Source organism: Lutra lutra, chromosome 1 (assembly GCF_902655055.1).
Source record: "Lutra lutra chromosome 1, mLutLut1.2, whole genome shotgun sequence".
Lineage (NCBI taxonomy): Eukaryota > Metazoa > Chordata > Mammalia > Carnivora > Mustelidae > Lutra > Lutra lutra.
The window spans coordinates 120,538,302-120,557,223 of NC_062278.1; the positions used below are offsets into that span (position 1 = coordinate 120,538,302).

At 38.0% G+C, this 18,922-nt stretch overlaps 1 protein-coding gene across 1 annotated transcript in view; it reads left to right on the plus strand.

Annotated features, from left to right (window-relative positions):
• The window catches only part of OSBPL11 (oxysterol binding protein like 11), a 99,282-nt gene extending 84,868 nt beyond the window's left edge, over nt 1-14,414 (plus strand). Inside the window, exons 12-14 of the mRNA XM_047734746.1 lie at nt 1,619-1,801; nt 9,524-9,677; nt 13,265-14,414. Of these exons, the coding sequence (XP_047590702.1) occupies nt 1,619-1,801; nt 9,524-9,677; nt 13,265-13,330 (403 nt within the window). The 3' untranslated portion in view covers nt 13,331-14,414. The remainder of the gene's footprint in view (nt 1-1,618; nt 1,802-9,523; nt 9,678-13,264) is intronic.
• The last annotated feature ends 4,508 nt before the right edge of the window (nt 14,415-18,922 follow it).

Here is an 18,922-nt window from a genome sequence, read left to right on the forward strand (position 1 = left end):
CTTAATTCTCAGAATTTGGGTATGTGTGGATGGAGAAGGGAACAGATAAAGTACTCCGTGTCATCTCCTCATTTCCTGTTTTGTTAGAAACAGATTTTCAAAGAAGGGAATAATGTTGGTAAGTGGGGTCAGAGAGGAAACATGGATATCACAAGAAACAGGCAAGAAACCCTTCACGTGGAATTATTTAAGTTCATATGCTTTGAAGTATAACCAAGTTCCCATCTGTGCTGTAATCAAGCCGACTTGTAGCCATGGTGTTCTTTTGTGTCCAGTGAGCTGTCATTACACATAGCTTTTGATTTTGGACGTTTGGTTTGCTCTTGGATTCCAAATCCCTCCTACCTCGATCTCCAAAATCTGGTTCATAGATCATTTGCTTATTGGTCCCTATATCTCTGCTTTGAGTTCTGAGTTTGCAGACCTTTAATTAACTTCTCCTGATTGAAAATGATGGATAGGCTCCTTATGTTTCGCTGTGTCCTTCTGGTTCCTAGGACCTTGGCTTATTCCTGACAAATAATGCTTCCTGTAGCCTGAACCACTGGGCTTTGGTCCTGTGGACTGCCTTTTGAATCCAGATAAACCACAATCACTGGCGCACTGATTAGACCCTAACATTTGCCCACTATTCTCTAAGTTCTGAACCTCTGTCTTACCTGACCCTATTGTTACTTGTGTCCTACGGTGAACACAAAATACTTCATTAAAAATAATTCAGCCAGGAGCTCCTAGGTGGCTCAGTCGGTTAAGTGTCTACCTTCAACTCAAGTCGTGATCCCAGGGTCCTGGGGTCGAGTCCCAAGGCTCCTTGTTCAGCAGGGAGCTTGCTTCTCCTTCTGCCTGCCGCTCCCGGTTCTTGCTCTCTCTCTGACAAGTTAATAAATAAAATCTCTAAAAAAAATTAATAAAAATAATTAGACCTGTTTATTCTGATCTTCATCTGAGCCGTATCCTATCTGCCTGTTGATAAACTAGCTGGATAACTTACTCTTCATTAAACTTTCAATAGCAGTAGTGTTTGAGTTCTCTTGGAGTTCTCTGTTGATGATAATTTTTGTATACCCATACTCTTTTAATTTTTCTCTTTTGGCAAGAGATTATTAAAATTTTTATTTATTTTTTTCAATTTTTCTGCCTCTGACTGGTTTATCTGGTGTCTATATTTAAAATTACACTTATAGCAGAACTTCAAATATATGGACTCCAAACTTTTAAGTGAATAGGACTAGTTTTTTAAAAAAGTTAAATTGTAATATTGTAACATTTTAAAACTGTAATAAAAAGGAAATGTAAATATTTTTCATATTTCTATTTAGTTTTAGTATTTTATTTGTAGCAAGCATTTAAAGATCACACTTTGTGATCATTTATGGTAACTTGGTCTCTGGTTTGAGTCCCAGTACTCTTTCTAAAAGATTAAAGTTGACATTATTTGAAAAAATTATCTAGTAAGCTGTCATGGGATTTACTGTCTGGCTTGGCACTGACAAACTGAAGTGAGCTATATAACCAATTTAAACAGAATTCAGAAAGTATGTCTTTAGGTTTCAGAATACTAAGAAACAAGCCTAGTTTCACTTATTAGAGCACATTTTTATTTCTTACCTGCTTCTAGGGTTACAGGTGAAGTAAAGCACAACATCACCAATACTGTGGTATGCAGAGTGCAAGGCGAATGGAATAGTGTTCTTGAGTTCACTTACAGCAATGGAGAGACAAAGTATGTGGACTTGACTAAATTAGCAGTAACAAAGAAGAGAGTAAGACCTCTGGAGAAGCAAGATCCATTTGAGTCCAGGTATGTCATCCCCACATCCATCCAGGAAAGAGTCCAACGCTCTATCTAAGCCTTTTCATAGTTTGCAGCCTTAGGCAAGTCACTTCACCAGTTCGCAGTCAAAGGATTACTATCTTTATCGAAAAACTCTTAAATTATTCACAAAAGACAGATGCCCCAACAGGAAAAGGGCAAAGAACATAAAGAGGCAGTTCAAAAGTAGAGGAAAAGGGCCACTAAGAATGAAAATTACTCAGCGTATTTAGAATTCAAAGAAATAGAAATTAAACAATAAGATAAATTAGTTTTTTAAGTAATACTTTTTTTTTTTTTTAAAGATTTCATTTATTTATTTGACCGAGAGAGAGAGACATCACAAGTAGTCAGAGAGGCAGGCAGAGACGGGGGGGGGAAGCAGGCTGCCCACTTAGCAGAGAGCCCAATGCGGGCCTCGATCCTGGGACCCTGGGATCATGACCTGAGCTGAAGGCAGAGGCTTTAACCCACTAAGCCACCCAGGCACCCCTAGAGCATCATTATTTATAATCCAAACTGTGGAAGCAGCCTAAGTGTCCATCAATAGATGAATGGATAAAGAAGGTGTGGTACGTACACACACACACACACACACACACACACACACACACACAGGAATATTATTTAGCCATTAAAAGAAGAAAATGTTGCCATTTGCAATGATGTGTATAGAACTGGAGAGTATAATGCTAAGCTAAATAGGTCAGAGAAAGACAAATATCATATGATGATCTCATATATGTGGAATTTAAGAAATGAAACACATGAGCAGAGAGAAAAATAGAGACAAACCACGAAATGGACTCTTCAGCTATAGACAACAAACTGAGGGGCACCTGAGTGGCTCAGGGGGTTAAAGCATCTGCCTTCACCTCTGGTTATGATCCCAGGGTCCTAGGATCGAGCCCCACATCAGGCTCTCTGCTCGGCGGGGAGCCTGCTTCCCCCCCCCCCCCGCCTGTCTCTCTGCCTATTTGTGATCTCTCTCTCTCTGTCAAATAAATAAATAAAATCTTTATTATTTTTTTTTAAAGATTGTATTTATTTATTTGACAGAGAGAAATCACAAGTAAGCAGAGAGGCAGGCAGAGAGAGAGGAGGAAGCAGGCTCCCTGCTGAGCAGAAAGCCCGATGTGGGGCTCGAACCCAGGACCTGGGATCATGACCTGAGCCGAAGGCAGCGGCTTAACCCACTGAGCCACCCAGGCGCCCCAAATAAATAAAATCTTTAAAAACAAAAACAAACTCATGGTTCCAAGAGGGGAGGTGGGTGAGGGTTGGGGGAAATATTGTGATGAAGAAATAAAGTGAAAAAAAATTTTTAAAAAGAAAGTGGAAAGTAAATAGGTAGATAAATAAACAGAAACAACTTGTATCTGTCAACAGATGAATGGATAAGAATATGTAGTATATATGGCGCCTGGCTGGCTGAGTTGGAAGAGCATGTAACTCTTGATCTTGGGGTTGTAAGTTTGAGCCCCATTTGGGGGGGTAGAGATTATTTTAAAAAAAATTTTTTTTAACTTGAAAAGAAGTTGTAGTATATATACACAATGGAATTATATTCAACCATAAAAAGGAAGGAAATCCTCCCATTTGTGACAATGTAGATGGACCTTAAGGATATTATGCTAAATGAAATAAGTCACAGAAAGACAAATACTGTATGATCTTACTTATAGGTAATCTAGGCAAAATAAAAACCTCATATCAATAGATCAGATTTGAGGTTACCAGCGGTGGTGGTTGGGAAGTGGAAGAATTAGATAAGGGTGATCAAAAGGTGCAGACTTCTATTTGTAAGGTAAACAAGTACTGGGGGATGTCATGTACAATATGATGACTATGGTTAACATTGCCATGTGGTATATTTGAAAGCTGTTAAAAGAGTAGATCCTAGAACTCTAATCACAAAGGAAAAAAACTTTTTTATTTATATGCAATGATGAATGTTAACAAAACTCAGTGAGGTAGGTATTTCACAGTGTATATAAGTCAGTTTACTATGCTGTACATCTTAAACTTAGGTAAGAGTCCTGTATGTCATTTGTATCTCAGTTAAATTGGAAAAACTATTTAAGCTTTAAGACAAAAATCAGAATTTGGAAAATTTTATCTGCCTGAGTATGAAAGCTTCCCAAGTAAAGGATTTTCTGATGAAATTGGTGGTGATAGTAATGAATGTGATTTTTTTAATATTACATAATAAAATGTCAACATCTGAAAGATCATTTTTCAAGTGAACAATGCATGATACTACAAAATCATTCAAGACCCATTCAAAAACCCAGTCAAGGGGCGCCTGGGTGGCTCAGTGGGTTAAGCCTCTGCCTTTGGCTCGGGTCATGATCTCAGGGTCCTGGGATCGAGCCCCACATCGGGCTCTCTGCTCGGCGGGGAACCTGCTTCCTCCTTTCTCTCTGCCTGCCTCTCTGCCAACTTGTGATCTCTCTCTCTCTCTGTCAAATAAATAAACAAAATATTAAAAAAAAAAAAAACCCAGTCAAGAAGAATGGATAAAGCAGATGTGATATATAAAATGGAGCACTGGGTCGCCTGGGTGGCTCAGTTGGTTAAGCAACTGCCTTCAGCTCAGGTCATGATCCTGGAGTCCTGGGATCGAGTCCCACATCGGACTCCCTGCTCGGCAGGGAGTCTGCTTCTCCCGCTGATCTCTCTCTCCTCTCATGCTCTCTCTCTCTCTCTCTCTCTCTCTCTCAAATAAATAAATAAAATCATTAAAAAATAAAATAAAATAAAATGGAGCATTACTCACCCAACACCAAAAAAAAAAAAAAAATCTTGCCATTTGCAATGATGTGGATGGAGCTAGAGTGTATGATGCTAAGTGAAACAAGTCAGTGAGAGAAAGATACCATATGATCTCACTCACATGTGGAATTTAAGAAAGAAAACAGATGAACATATGAGAAGGGGGGAAAGGAAAAAAAAGGAAAGAGGGAAACATGCCATAAGAGACTCCTAAAGATAAAGAACAAACTGAGGGTTGTTGGAGGAAGGTTGGTGGGGGATGAGCTAGATGGGTGATGGGTATTAAGGAGGGCGCTTGTTATGATGAGCACTGGATATTGTATTTAAGTGATGAATCACTGAATTCTAATTCAGAAACCAACATTGCATTGTGTGTTAGCTACCTAAAATTTAAATTAAAAAAAAAAAATCCAGTCATGATGCCAGTTAGACCAATGAGTTTCCTTGTAGCACAATATAAAAAATTAATTGACATCTTTCATTTTCCACACTGCAGGCAACCTTTAAAAAACTACCACCTGGGGGACCTGGGTGTCTTGGTTAAATGTTGGACTCTTGGTTTCGGCTCAGGTCACTACCTCAGGGTTGTGAGATTGAGGCCCATGTGGAGCTCTGTGCACCACAGACCCTGGTTAAGATTATGTAAATAAGGGCGCCTGGGTGGCTCAGTGGGTTAAGCCGCTGCCTTCGGCTCAGGTCATGATCTCAGGGTCCTGGGATCGAGTCCCACATCGGGCTCTCTGCTCAGCAAGAAGCCTGCTTCCCTCTCTCTCTGCCTGCCTCTCCGTCTGCTTGTGATCTCTCTCTGTCAAATAAATTAAAAAAAAAAAAAATCTTAAAAAAAAAAAAGATTATGTAAATAAATACATAAATAAGAATAAAAAACTACGACCTAGTGAATTTAATGCAATACCAAAGAATTAAATTACTTGAGAAGTATGTTAAAATAGTCTCTTTTCCAATTCTGTATCCATGTGAGGCCAGATTTTCTTAAGACTTATTTTTATTTATTATTTTCTAGAGAGTGCCACCAGTGTTACCATTTATTCTCTGTGGATTTCCTTCGTCTGTGTTACTCTTTTTTTTTTTCTAAAGATTTTATTTATTTTAGAGAGAATGCATGCACACACACTTGGGGGGGTGGGAGGAGCAAAGGGAGAGGGAGAGAGAGGATCTCAAACATATTCCACACTAAACACAGAGCCTAATGCAGGTGTTGATCCCAGGACCCTGAGATCATGACCTGAGCAGAAACCAGGAGTCAGCCACTTAACCCACTGAGCCCCCAGGCACCCCTAGATTTTCCTTTATTTAATTAAACTGAAATAATAGAACAGATTGAATGTAGAAACATTTGTAAGAATCCAGCTATTATTAAAGCAGACAAATGTTTAAGAGATACTGTCGGATTCTCTTTGCTAAAATTTTATTAAGGATTTTTTATATCTACATTCATGGGGGATATTGGTCTGTTGTTTTCTTTGAGGGAGTTTTTAACTACAATTCATTATCTTTAGAGGGATAGTGAGGTTGTCTTTCTTCTTAATTGAAGGTTGGTAGTTTATGTCTCTTAAGGAATTGATTAATTTCACCTACATCTAGTTTGTCAAATTTATTGACATATAGTTTTATAATATTCCCTTAGTTTTCTTTTAATGTGTGTAGGATCTCTAGCGATGTCCTGCTTTCATTCTTTATGTTGGTAATATTTTCTTTTCCTATTAATGGGATTAAAGATTTTTATTAAGGATTATTTATTAAAGGATTATTAATTTTACTCAAAGAACCAGTTTTTGTTCATTGCTTTTTGTCTATATTTCTATTTTGTTATTCATTGATTTCTGCTCTTTTTTTATTTCCTCTTTTATGCTTACTTGGTACATCATTTGCTCTTCCTTTTTCTAGTTTCTTAAAAGGGAAACTTAGGTCAGGGATCAGCGAACTTCTCTATAAAAGCCCAGAGAGTAAATATTTTAGGCCTAGTGGGCGAGGTAGTCTCTACTACAACTACTCAGCTCTGCCACTGAAGCATGAAAGCAGCCACAGACCTTGAAAGGATAGACACCACTATGTTACAATAAAAATTTGCGTAGCCACCCATAGTTTGACCCCTCATTAGGTCGATTTCTTCTTTTTTCCTAATATAAATATTTAATATATTTCTCTCTGAGCCTGCTTTAGCTATTTCAAACTTTTGATATGTGTTTTCTGATTTTCCTTTGATTTTTTTTTGGGGGGGGGACTCATGAAGTTATTTAGTAATGTATTATTTAATTTCTAAATATTTGGATAATTTCCAGCTATCTTCTCACTATTCATTTTTAGTTTAACTTAATTTTGGCCAAAGGATATACTTGGTATGGTTTTAGTCCTTTAGATTTTATTGAGATTTGTTTTATAACCCGAATACATTCTGTCTTGGTAAACATTTCATGGGCACTTGACAAGAGTTTGTATTCAGTTGATGTTAGGTAACAGTACTCTGTAAATATCAATTAGTTCAAGTGGGTTGATAGTATTTTTCTAGTACTCTTTGTTTTACTAATTTTCTGTGTATTTGTTTCATCAGTTGAGGTCAGTTATTGAAATTACCAGTTATAATTGCATATTTCTCTTCATAGTTGTCTAAGTCTTTACTCTGTGGTAGGGATAACACATTTGGGATTGTATGTCCTCTTAATGCACTGAACTCTGGTCATTATGAAATGATCTTCTTTTATCCCTGGTGATAGCTTTCTTTTCTTTTCTTTTTTTTAAAGATTTTATTTACTTATTTGACAGAGACACTGCAGGAGAGGGAGCACAAGCAGGGGGAGTGGGAGAGGGCCTCCCATGGAGCAGAAAGCCCGATGCGGGGCTCGATCCCAGGACCCTAGGATCATGACCCGAGCCAAAGGCAGATATCCAATGACTGAGCCACCCAGGCGCTCCCCTGGTGATGGTTCTTGCTTTGAATTCTGCTTTAATACTAAAATTGCCACTTAAAAACTTTATCAAGATATATTTTACATATTATAAAATTCACCTGTTTCAAGTTTATATTTAAGTGATTTTTAGCAACTTCCTTGAGCAATGCAGTCATCACCATAAATCAGTTTCACAATCTTTATCATCCCATAAGACCCTTATTCCCATTTTAAGCTAATGTCCATTCCATTCCCATCCCCATTCTCAGGGAACCTACTTTTTGTCTATAAATGGTTTTTTCTGGATACTTCAGATAAATGGAATCATATAATATGTGATATCTTATGCCTGGGTTCTTTCACTTAGCATAGTGTTTTTGAGGTTCATCTAGGATACAACATATATCAGTAGCTCATTTTTTATATTGCTGAATATTATTCCATTATATGGAACCACATTTTGTCTATCCCTTCACCAACTGATGGACATTGTCAGTTTTGGACTATAATGATTAATACCACTATGAACATTCTTGTTTGGGTGGATATGTTTTCATTTCTCTGGGTAAATATCTGAAATGGTAATTTCTGGATTGTCTGCAAGTTTTACATTTAACTTTTCAGGAAACTGCCGAACTATTTTCCTAAGTGGCTACACCATTTTACACTCCTCCCAGCAATGTAGAAGTGTGCCAGTTCTCCACATCCTTATCAACATTTGTTATTACCTACCTTATACCCATCATACCCCTTTTAGGTGGTGTGAAATAGTCTTATTATGGTTTTAATTTGCATATTCCAAATGACTAATGATGTTGAACATATTTTTGTCCTAATTAATTACACATTTGTTTATCTTGTTTGGTGAAATGTGTGATTGTCCTCTTGGGTTGCAGGAGTTCTTTGAATTCTGAATACAAATCCTTTATTGGATATGTGTTTTGAAAATATTTTCTCCTTGTCTATTGCTTATTTTTATATTTTTGTAGTGAGTTTTTTTTCAGTAAAAGGTTTTACTTTTTTTTGAGATGAGATTGTCGATGTTTCCTTTTATGGAATATGGTTTTGGTATTGTATCTAGGAAATCTTCGCCTAACCCAGCCTCTGAGATTTTCTCCTGTGTGTTCTTGTAAAAGTTTCCTTTTGAGGTAAGGGTCTGAGGTCCTTTTTTTGCTTTTAGATATCCGTTTGTCCCAGTGCAATTTGTTGAACAGACTGTTCTTTCTCCCAAAGAGTTGTCTGGGCAGTTTTCTTTTGCTTGGAGTTAGTTGAGCTTTCCTTCTTCTTGCTGTGCCAGTAAACTCTAGCCAGTGAGTTGGAGCACCCGTAGGACTCCCCTTATCTATTTCCTACTCTCAGGAATCACTGTCCTGTACTTGCCTTTTGCTCAATATCTGTAGTCTCCATTGTTTCAATATATTTTGTCTGGTTTCCTAGCTGATTAAAGGCAGGAGGATTAAGTCTGGTCCCCATTATCTTATCATGTCCAGAAGTAGAAGTCTCTAAACTTTCAGCTTTTAAAAAATTTATTTATCTTTTTGCTTATTAATTCCTAAGTGTCTTTTTTTTTTAATATTTTATTTATTTATTTGACAGAGAGAGAGATCACAAATAGGCAGAGAGACAGGCAGAGAGATGGGGGGAAGCGGGCTCCCTGCTGAGCAGAGAGCCCAATGTGGGGCTCGATCCCAGAACCCTGGGATCATGACCTGAGCCTAAAGCAGAGTCTTTAACCCACTGAGCCACCCAGGCGCCCCTCTGAGTGTCTTAAAAATAAAAATCTATTACTTCGTATAATACAAATTATTTTTTATTTGAAAAAAAAAAAAAAAAAGCAGAAGGAGCAGCATCTTGGACATCAGTATCAGCACCATACTATTATTCCATGGTTTTATAACTCATATACATGAAACTATATATCTGATTCAGGAGACATAATTTTTTTAAATTACTTTTAATTTCAAGGGTATCAGTTCTGTTATCTTTTTTTAAAGAATGCTTGTAAGATCTGTGGCTTTTCTGATTTTAGGCGATTGTGGAAAAATGTGACAGACTCTCTGAGGGAATCTGAAATTGATAAAGCCACGGAACATAAACGTACCTTGGAAGAACGCCAGAGGACTGAAGAAAGGCATCGAACCGAAACAGGCACACCCTGGAAAACCAAATATTTTATTAAAGAGGTTTGTCCTATGTGTCTTCAGACTAAAACTCATTATCTACTTAGTGAGGACTTTAGCTTACTAGGCTTTCTCAAATTGTTATCACTTATACATCTTTATTTCTGAAACTAGTCCAGCTTAACCAGGAGCTTTTTCATGAGCTTTTCAGTTTGCCAAGGTAAAATAGTTTAGCAGCAGTTCAGATGAGGTAGATTTCAGGATTAAATTGGTCAGAAACAAAAATGCTAATAACATAATCTCAATCACAGTAATAGATGATACAATTTATAATTTATTACCTTTTGAACCACACTGAAACTCTTTGTTACTTCCAGAGACTACATTTTAAGGGGAGACATGAGAAACTTAAATAGCTATACAAAGGGTAGTGAAGTGGCTGGAATATTGACATTTAAGGAAAAAAGAATAAAGTGGGGTGTTTAGCCTAGAAAACCGAAAATTAGGGCCGTTTGTTATAACCTTCTTCAGATATGTGTATGCTTTATCATGTAGAAATTTTTTTACCAGTTTGTTTAGCAGTCCTGAGGTAGGTGCACCCTACCAGGAATTTTGAGTTTAGCGTAAGAAGGAATTGTACAACAATCAAAAATATCCAATAATAAGGGAGTACATTTTATAGTAATGCATCATTAGTCCTATATGAGACCATGGCTTACATGGAAGACTTTGATGCACTGATTTTGCAGCTGGACTAAATAATTTATGGAATCTTATCCAAATTTAAAGATCTTTGTTTTCTTTTGTCTTGTTTTGTTTTTTACTTTCTGGTGGAACTCAGAGAAAGGTGAGTAGCGGACCAGAGCTGACACCAAGACAAGTTTTCTTGTCAGGGTACCTGGCTGGCTCAGTCAGAAGAACATGCAACCTTTGATCTCAGGGTTGTGAGTTCGAGCTCCACATTGGGTGAAGACAAAAAAAGGGTACCTGGATGGCTCATTAAGTTAAACATCTGCCTTCGGCTTGGGTCATGATCCCAGTTCCTGGAATTGAGTCCCGCATTGGACTCTCTACTCAGCGGGGAGTCTGTTTGTCCCTCTGTCTCTCCCCAATGCTGGTACTCTCTCCCTTTCTCTCTAAAAATAGATAAGTAAAATCTTTTTAAAAGAGAGAAAAAAATGTTCTCTTATCAATAAACAAGTCTAAAGCCCACTGAATTTTAATATTGGTCCATCAGGAAGGTCTTTGCCAAAAGTAATTTGATCTTGATTTTTGCATAGTTATTAACCCTAAAAATCCATAGTTTATTATAGTGGCTTCATTACCTTTATTTTTCTAATTTTTGACTATTAAAAATACTCTCCAGGGCACCTGGGTGACTCAGTCGGTTAAATGTCTGCCTTCAGCTCAGGTCATGATCTCCGGGTCCTGGGATCGAGCCCCGCATCTGGCTCCTTGCTCAGTGGGAAACCTGCTTCTTCCTCTCCCCTCCCCCTATTTGTGCTCCCTCTCTTGCTGTGTCTCTCTCTGTCAAATATATAAATAAAATCTTAAAAAAAAAATACTGGCCATTTTCATGGATAGGAATAATAAAGGGAAAAATACTTCACATTAGTCTTTTATATGAAAAAATAAAACTTTGTTGTTATTATTCAATGTTACAGTCTGGTAGCTTTGGATTTTTTTTTCATTTCAAAGAAGGCAGATATACCAGGAGTAGATTCTAGGAGGAGAATTTCTAAAGGAGGACTTCTGTAAATCATTAAAAGTGAACTCGGGGTCGAGAGCAGGGGGCTAGAATGGCTAAAAGATATAGGGGCGCCTGGCCAGCTCAGTAGAGCTGATCTACCCTGATCTCAGGGTTGTGAGTTTGAACCCTATGTTGGGTATAGAAATTCCTCAAAATAAAATCTTAAAAGAAAGATAACAACTAATGAAATTTTAAAAGATAGGCACCCTGATTCTTGCTAATAACATGACATATAAAGTTGAGACTTCTCATTTATTCTTGGAGATATACCAGTCTGGCATTCTGTGATGTGATTAGTTGACATCTTTTTCAAAGAACAGTACTAAAGGAGTTGAGAATTACCAACCAGGTGATTTAATATAAACAATCTAATGGGGCGCCTGGGTGGCTCAGTGGGTTAAAGCCGCTGCCTTCGGCTCAGGTCATGATCCCAGGGTCCTGGGATCGAGCCCTGCATCGGGCTCTCTGCTCAGCAGGGAGCCTGCTTCCCTTCCTCTCTCTCTCTGCCTGCCTCTCTGCCTACTTGTGATTTCTGTCTGTCAAATAAATAAATAATCTTTTAAAAAAAAATAAACAATCTAATGGTTGCTATTTTTTTTTTAAAGACTTTACTTATTTGAGAGCAAGGGAGGGAGAGAGAGAGAGCATGAGGGGGAGCAGCAGAGGGAAAGGGAGAAGCAGACTCCTCTCACTCAGTAGGGAGCCTGACATGGGACTTGATTCCAGGACCCCAAGATCATGACCTGAGCCAAAGGCAGAACACTTAACCTACTGAGCCACCCAAATGCCCCTAATGGTTGCTATTATTAAAGAAGAATTATTTTGATACTTATTTAAAACATCAAGAAAATCTTCATTCAGAACTATTGTAATAGAGAAGAGGGATTGAATGCAACACTGAGTACAGGGACAAGTGGAAATGCGAGGGAGTGAGTGGAAAAGAGAATCTTGGTTAGATATCAAGGGTTGGGGTGGGGAGAGAGGAACTTGATTACATATCAAGGGTAGGAAAACAAGAGTTTCAAAATCAAGGATTTGGGGTTGGGGGGATTCTTGGCTAACTGGCTTATCAGAATTATTTGCTAAAATTGAGCTCAGTAGGCCATGGTTGAGGCCTAGTCAAGAAGAGTGCTCAAGGTAGTCCAACTGAAATGTAGTCAAGGAGAGAATGAGTCCTTGTCACTAGAAACCAAGTAATTGCCAGCCTCAAGTCATTTTAGGAACAAAATAAAATACATGTATTTAAATTTTTAAGAAAATTTTTAATATAAATAAACTGAAGGAAGTATGCATTAAGCATGTGTTACTTCACCTAGTCCTGTGAACATGGAACTCAGGTAATCTGTATCAAGTCCTGCACCCCCAGTATATAGCTTCATGAGTTTCTTCTCCTTACTTGGTATTCCCCTGGTTCTAGTTCATTCGACTGTTAACTTTATCTCCTTGCGGTATCCTTCTGTTCATAGGAGCCAGGGAAAACTAATGGGAATAGAGTCAGGGGAGAACTAGGACACAGTACTCATATACTAGAGATGCTGGTTGAAGTAGAGAGAACAGCTAGTACCTTGATGACCATTTCTTTGTGCTCTGCCTGCTTGGTGCCCATCAGTGTGCAGCATCTTGGCAAAACTGGCAGAATTGCTACAAATGAATTCTGTAAATAAAGTGATCATTGAGCATCAACTAGGGGCCCCCAGCAGAACTTCTCCCCTAATCCTAGCTAAACCACTGGCATCATGTAATGTCTTAAGCACAGATTTTTTTCTCTGTCACAAAAATTCTTATTTTTAAATGTGAGAGTAGAATTCTACCTCAGGGAAGGTGTTGCTTCTAGTTTTGGTCACCGATTGTGAAACTATTAGAGGAATCGTTCTTTAATACACTTTTCTGCTTGTTTCAGGGTGACGGCTGGGTTTATCATAAACCCCTTTGGAAAATAATCCCAACAGCACAACCAGCAGAGTGACACACACTATCTGAGACTCGACCAAATGAACTTCTTCTCTGTTTACCCTAAACCCTCCCAGAATGGAGTCATTGCACTGAGTGACCTGCTTCCTGATCGCACAGACTGAATCTAGCTGAACACGAATGTACCTGTGAAGGCACCGTAGAATGGCAGCAAGACCAAAGTGTTGAAGAAGCACGATGGGCCTCTCACCAACCTGTTCACGTGACATGAGCAATATCATCTAAAAACCTTTCACAGGAATTGTTAGGTGATTAATCTTTTATCCAGTCCCCGCTCCTAAAGTTCAGTTCGAATCCCCTGTCTTTGCAGGGGGGCAGCAAGACACACACAACAGTGAGAACTCAGTGATTTTGATTTCTTTATAGTGAGAAGTGAAGTCTCTATCAGAGTTTGTGTGTTGCTTTCTGTCGGTAACTGAAGTATTCACTACTCTTACAAACTCATAGGAGGAGGATGATGACCCAGGAGTGGATTCAGCCATTGTGCCTGAAATCAGTGTTAAAAAAATCAACCAGGTTGTAGTAACAAGGCATTCTTGTTCCTTCCAAGAGACTGTGTGCCTGAGGCTGTGTCTAAGGAGCTTATCCATTCTCCACCTCTGTTGGAACTCTCTTTTAAAAAGTATATTTATAAATTGATTAGAATTATAACCATGGAGAATTTTTTCTTCTGAGCATTTTAATATACTTGAAAACAACATTGACTTGAAAAATTTCGGAAGTTTTTCAGTACCTAGTTTTATTAAATACTACACTTGAGAGACAATTTTTTTAAATGTGTTCATGTCAATATGATGAGATTTTGGCCTTTCTCAAGAACTGAGGCATTAAAGAACATAGCAAACATTAAAGAATAAAACTGTTACTTTTTTCCTTACCTTTTTTTTCACTTGTAGGTTAATATCCAGTATTATGTGCTATCCCTCTGGATAAGTATGCTTCATCTTACCTCTGTTCACTCAAATTTAAACCAACTATTCATATTTGTCAGTAATTCATAAGTTGTGTATGTGGCTGAGTGCATGTATGGTGTGGTTCTCTTTTCAAGGAAACTCAAATGCTGAAGAAAGAATAAGAAAAAGTTATCAGGAAGTTGTATTCAGGTACAAATCTTTTTTTTTTTAATAAGTATTTTATTGAGGTTGAAAAATTGCTGGCAATTAAAAGGATAGTGCTAATTATGGCTTTTGTCATTCATTCAAGTATTTATTGAGCACCTACTTATGGTGCTCAACACTTGTTACTGCAAGCTACCTTAATTTTCCAAGAGTGGTGCCTTACTCTGTTTCTTCTGATGTGGTCTTCCAATCAGTGTGTGTAACATACCTGTTACTCATCAGCCCTATTAGGTGGCTGTATCTCTTGCATCATCATAAGAAGTTTAAGCTTTGTGCTCTGATAAATTGTGTTTTATTGAAGGGGTTGATAGGATGAAAACAGCAAAACAATAATTTTTTTCAACAAACTGTAAATTATAAGAAAATAACTGGTTTATGTACAACCATTTTAATGATTCCCTTGTTCATTTTTGCTGTGAAATGCACTGAAAAATATCAAAATGAGTTATAGTTCATGTGTTGGGAAGATTGAAAAATAATAAAACTAGAGAACAATAATGCCTTTGTCTGTTTTATGAATGGAGAGAAATAGAAAGTTTATATTTAGTAGAGTTAGCACCTTGTTCATATGAGAGGGATATTGATTTTTCTCTTTACATTCTTATTTTCAGGAATCTCTTAGGGAGAAAAGGAAATAAATTCAATAAGAGTTTTTAAACACTAAAATGTTTAATTTAAATATACTGGAAATAGAGCAAGAATGTAAAATTAAACTAGTGATTTTGTTTTGTTCTTTGAGCCACTTGAACACCCATTTATTTCTTTGAATTGCTGAGCCATTTTTAGAAATATTGAAATACAATTTTAAAAATTCTTCAGGAAAACAATACATTTACGAGTAATTGAAATCTCATGATAATGGGTTGCTTCTTTGACAAGAGTGAAATACTACTACTTTTTTTTAAATAGTGAATTTTTAAAAAATATTTGACAGAGAGAAATCACAGGTAGGCAGAGAAAGAGGGGGAAGAAGACTCCCTGCTGAGCAGAGAGCCCAATGCGGGGCTGGATCCCAGGACCTGGGATCATGACCTGAGCCGAAGGCAGAGTCTTAACCCACTGAGCTACCCAGGCACCCCGAAATAATACTACTTTTGGGTAATTACTTTACCTTGTCTCTGTCTTCTTGACTTCCCACTGTAGCTTATCTACGAGATAGAGCTAAGAGGCCTTTTCTGTTTCATTTTTCTTTTCATACCTTATTGACACCTGGCCAGAGAAAGGAGTCTTTATAGCAGTAGCTACTTACTTGTATCTCTCTCTTTTAGGTCAGAGTTTTAAGTTTTATCAGACTTTTCTTCGGGCTGTTAGGAATTGTGTGTTAAGAAGTCCAAGACCAGGGCGCCTGGGTGGCTCAGTGGGTTAAGCCGCTGCCTTCGGCTCAGGTCATGATCTCAGGGTCCTGGGATCGAGTCCCGCATCGGGTTCTCTGCTTGGCAGAGATCCTGCTTCCCTCTCTCTCTCTCTGCCTGCCTCTCCATCTACTTGTGATCTCTCTCTGTCAAATAAATAAATAAAATCTTTAAAAAAAAAAAAAAAAAAAGAAACTATTAAAAAAAAAAAAAAAGAAGTCCAAGACCAGAAGTGACAAAATGACAATCTCCTGGCCATGTATTTGAACTTCTTACTTTTTTTTTTTTTTTTACTATGGTGATACCACTACCCTATACCTCTGTCAGATATTTATATTTAAGCTCCACAATTGTATTCTAATTAATTGCATTTTGAATAGACAGTGTTTAAGCTCTGAAAAGTAATTTTTAGATTATGTATTGGGTGAGATACGGCATCTATGTATCAATTCACTGTCTTTTCTAATTGTGACCAACATCGCCTCTAATGCCTACTTGGAAGCACAGATAAGATTAAAAAAAAAAAGTATTGGGGCACCTGGGTGGCTCAGTGGGTTAAAGCCTCTGCCTTTGGCTCAGGTCATGATCCTGGGGTCCTGGGATCCAGCCCCGCATCGGGCTCTCTGCTCAGCAGGGAGCCTGCTTCCTTCTCTCTGCTTTCCTCTCTTCCTACTTGTGACCTCTGTCAAATAAATAAATAAAATCTTAATTAAAAAAAAAAGATAAAAGTATTGAATTTCTCACTCAGTAATCCTAGTACTAATACATTACTCTCAACTATAAATATCTGATACTTGATGAACCACCTTCTACAGATTAATTCTTAAAGGATTTATTAATTAATTAGATAAGCATGAAATTTTGTATAAAATATTTCCTTGAGGGGCAACCTGGGTGGCTCAGTGGGTTAAGCCTCTGCCTTTGGCTCAGGTCATGATCCCAGGACTGGGATCAAGCCCCACATCAGGCTCTCTGCTCAGCAGGGGGCCTGCTTCCCCTTCCCACTCTCCCTGCTTCTCTGCCTACTTGTGATCTCTCTCTCTCTCTGTGTCAAATAAATAAAATCTTTAAAAAAAATTTCCCTGAGATGAAGGCCATCTTCTATTCAGTGTGCTCCCCCAGAGAAAGACAAATTGGTGTGATCACTCCAGAGCTACACTTGGGAAAGATTCCTTAGAACCTACTACAGTGGCTGGAAGCTGAGTGATGATTCACCAGAGATAATGGGATAAGAAAGAGAAGATGATTCTACCAGATGAGGATATAAAAGACAAGTTCTTATACATGAAAATACTAATAAAATACATATTCTAGTGGTGTAAAATCCATCCTTGGTCCAAAAACCAACTGCACAAGAAATTCTTACATATTACGAAGCATTTTCTTTTAAGATTTTATTTATTTATTTGACACAGTGAGAGAGATCACAAGTAGGCAGAGAGAGAGAGGAGGAAGCAGGCTCCCCGCTGAGCAGAGACCCCCCGATGCTGGGCTCGATCCCAGGACCCTGAGATTATGACCTGAGCTGAAGGCAGAGGCTTAACCCACTGAGCCACCCAGGCGCCCCTTATAAAACATTTTCATATGTTTTCACTATTTGATGCTTACACAAATACCGTGAAATTACAGTCAGGATGACCATGCCAAGTTCGCAGATGAGGAAATGATTGTTCAGAAAGTTTAGTGCTTATTTCAATTCTCTTAGACCTTCAACAAACATCTCTTAAGTATTTGTTTGGGTCCGGTTAGTACATTGGATTCCGACATGACAAATAGTATCCCTACTGTTAGACTTAGATGAAGGAAGAATCCCAGGAATGGGTTGTTGATATGGACAAGGCTAACTGGTCTTTCCAAACCCCAGAAAGGCACCATGGTACCTAAGTGCTTTGGAAGGCAGTTGATCAATGTGGTGAACATGAGGAGTTGTGGAGGGAATGCGTCTGTGACTGCTTAATCAATAGAATATGTGACTCTTGATCATGGGGGTCATGAGTTCAAGCTGCACATTGGATGTAGAGCTTACTTTAAAAAATAATAATAATTTTTTTAAAAGCAAGGGGTTGTGGCACCTGGGTGGCTCAGTAGGTTAAGCCTCTGCCTTTGGCTCAGGTCATGATCTCAGGGTCCTGGGATCAAGCCCCACATTGGGCTCTCTGCTCGGCGGGGAGCCTTCTTCCCCCTCTCTCTCTCTCTGCCTGCCTCTCTGCCTACTTGTGATCTCTGTCTGTCAAATAAATAAAATCTTTTAAAAAAATAAAAATGAAATAAAAGCAAGGGGTTTGGCTCAAAGTCTGCATAAGAAACCCCAAATAATGCAACTAGGTGACTAACTTCTGTTCCACCCTATAAGACTGGAGAGATTGAACCAGAGACATTTCCAGTTCAGGAACCCAAGTTGATAAAATGAGGTACAAGTTAAAGTCTATATACTTAAGGATGAGACCTTAGCCCCTTCCCCTGTCCCATTCCCAAAATAACTGGCAGTCAGGCTTATACCTTCAGGCAAGAGATTAAAATACCCTTCTTAGGCCAAGCACAACTCCAGAAAAAAGTCCTATAGATATATTTGGAGGTTCCACCAACAAAAAAATTCTCAGCTGACAATCCTGTTAATTAAATTCAAGCCAGCAACTCCTACAACATAACCCTCTACGCTTTCCCCAGAAACTACATACACCCATCCTCCCACCAACACATTGTGTATAGAGACAATTACATCTCATTTTAATAGCTAATGATCAGCAGGCATTTGAGGAAAGATTCCAACGTTAATTAAAAAGATCATACCCATATTTTCATTAGGTTGTTTTCTTATTGAGGTTTGAGATTTCTTTATATATTCCGGAAAAAAGGCTTTTACATTTGGTTTGTAATTTTTCCTGTCTGTGGCTTCTCTTCATTCTTTGAACAGTGTCTTTCAAAGAACAGATGTTCTTAATTTTGATAAAGTCTAATTTATCTAGTTTTTTTTTTAATGGATCATGGTTTTGGTGTCATCTTTAAGATCTGTCTAACCCAACATCACAAATATTTTCTCCTATATTTTCTCAGAAGTTTCATAGTTTAAGCTCTTCTATGTAGGCATATAATCTATTCTGAGTTAGTTTTTGATTG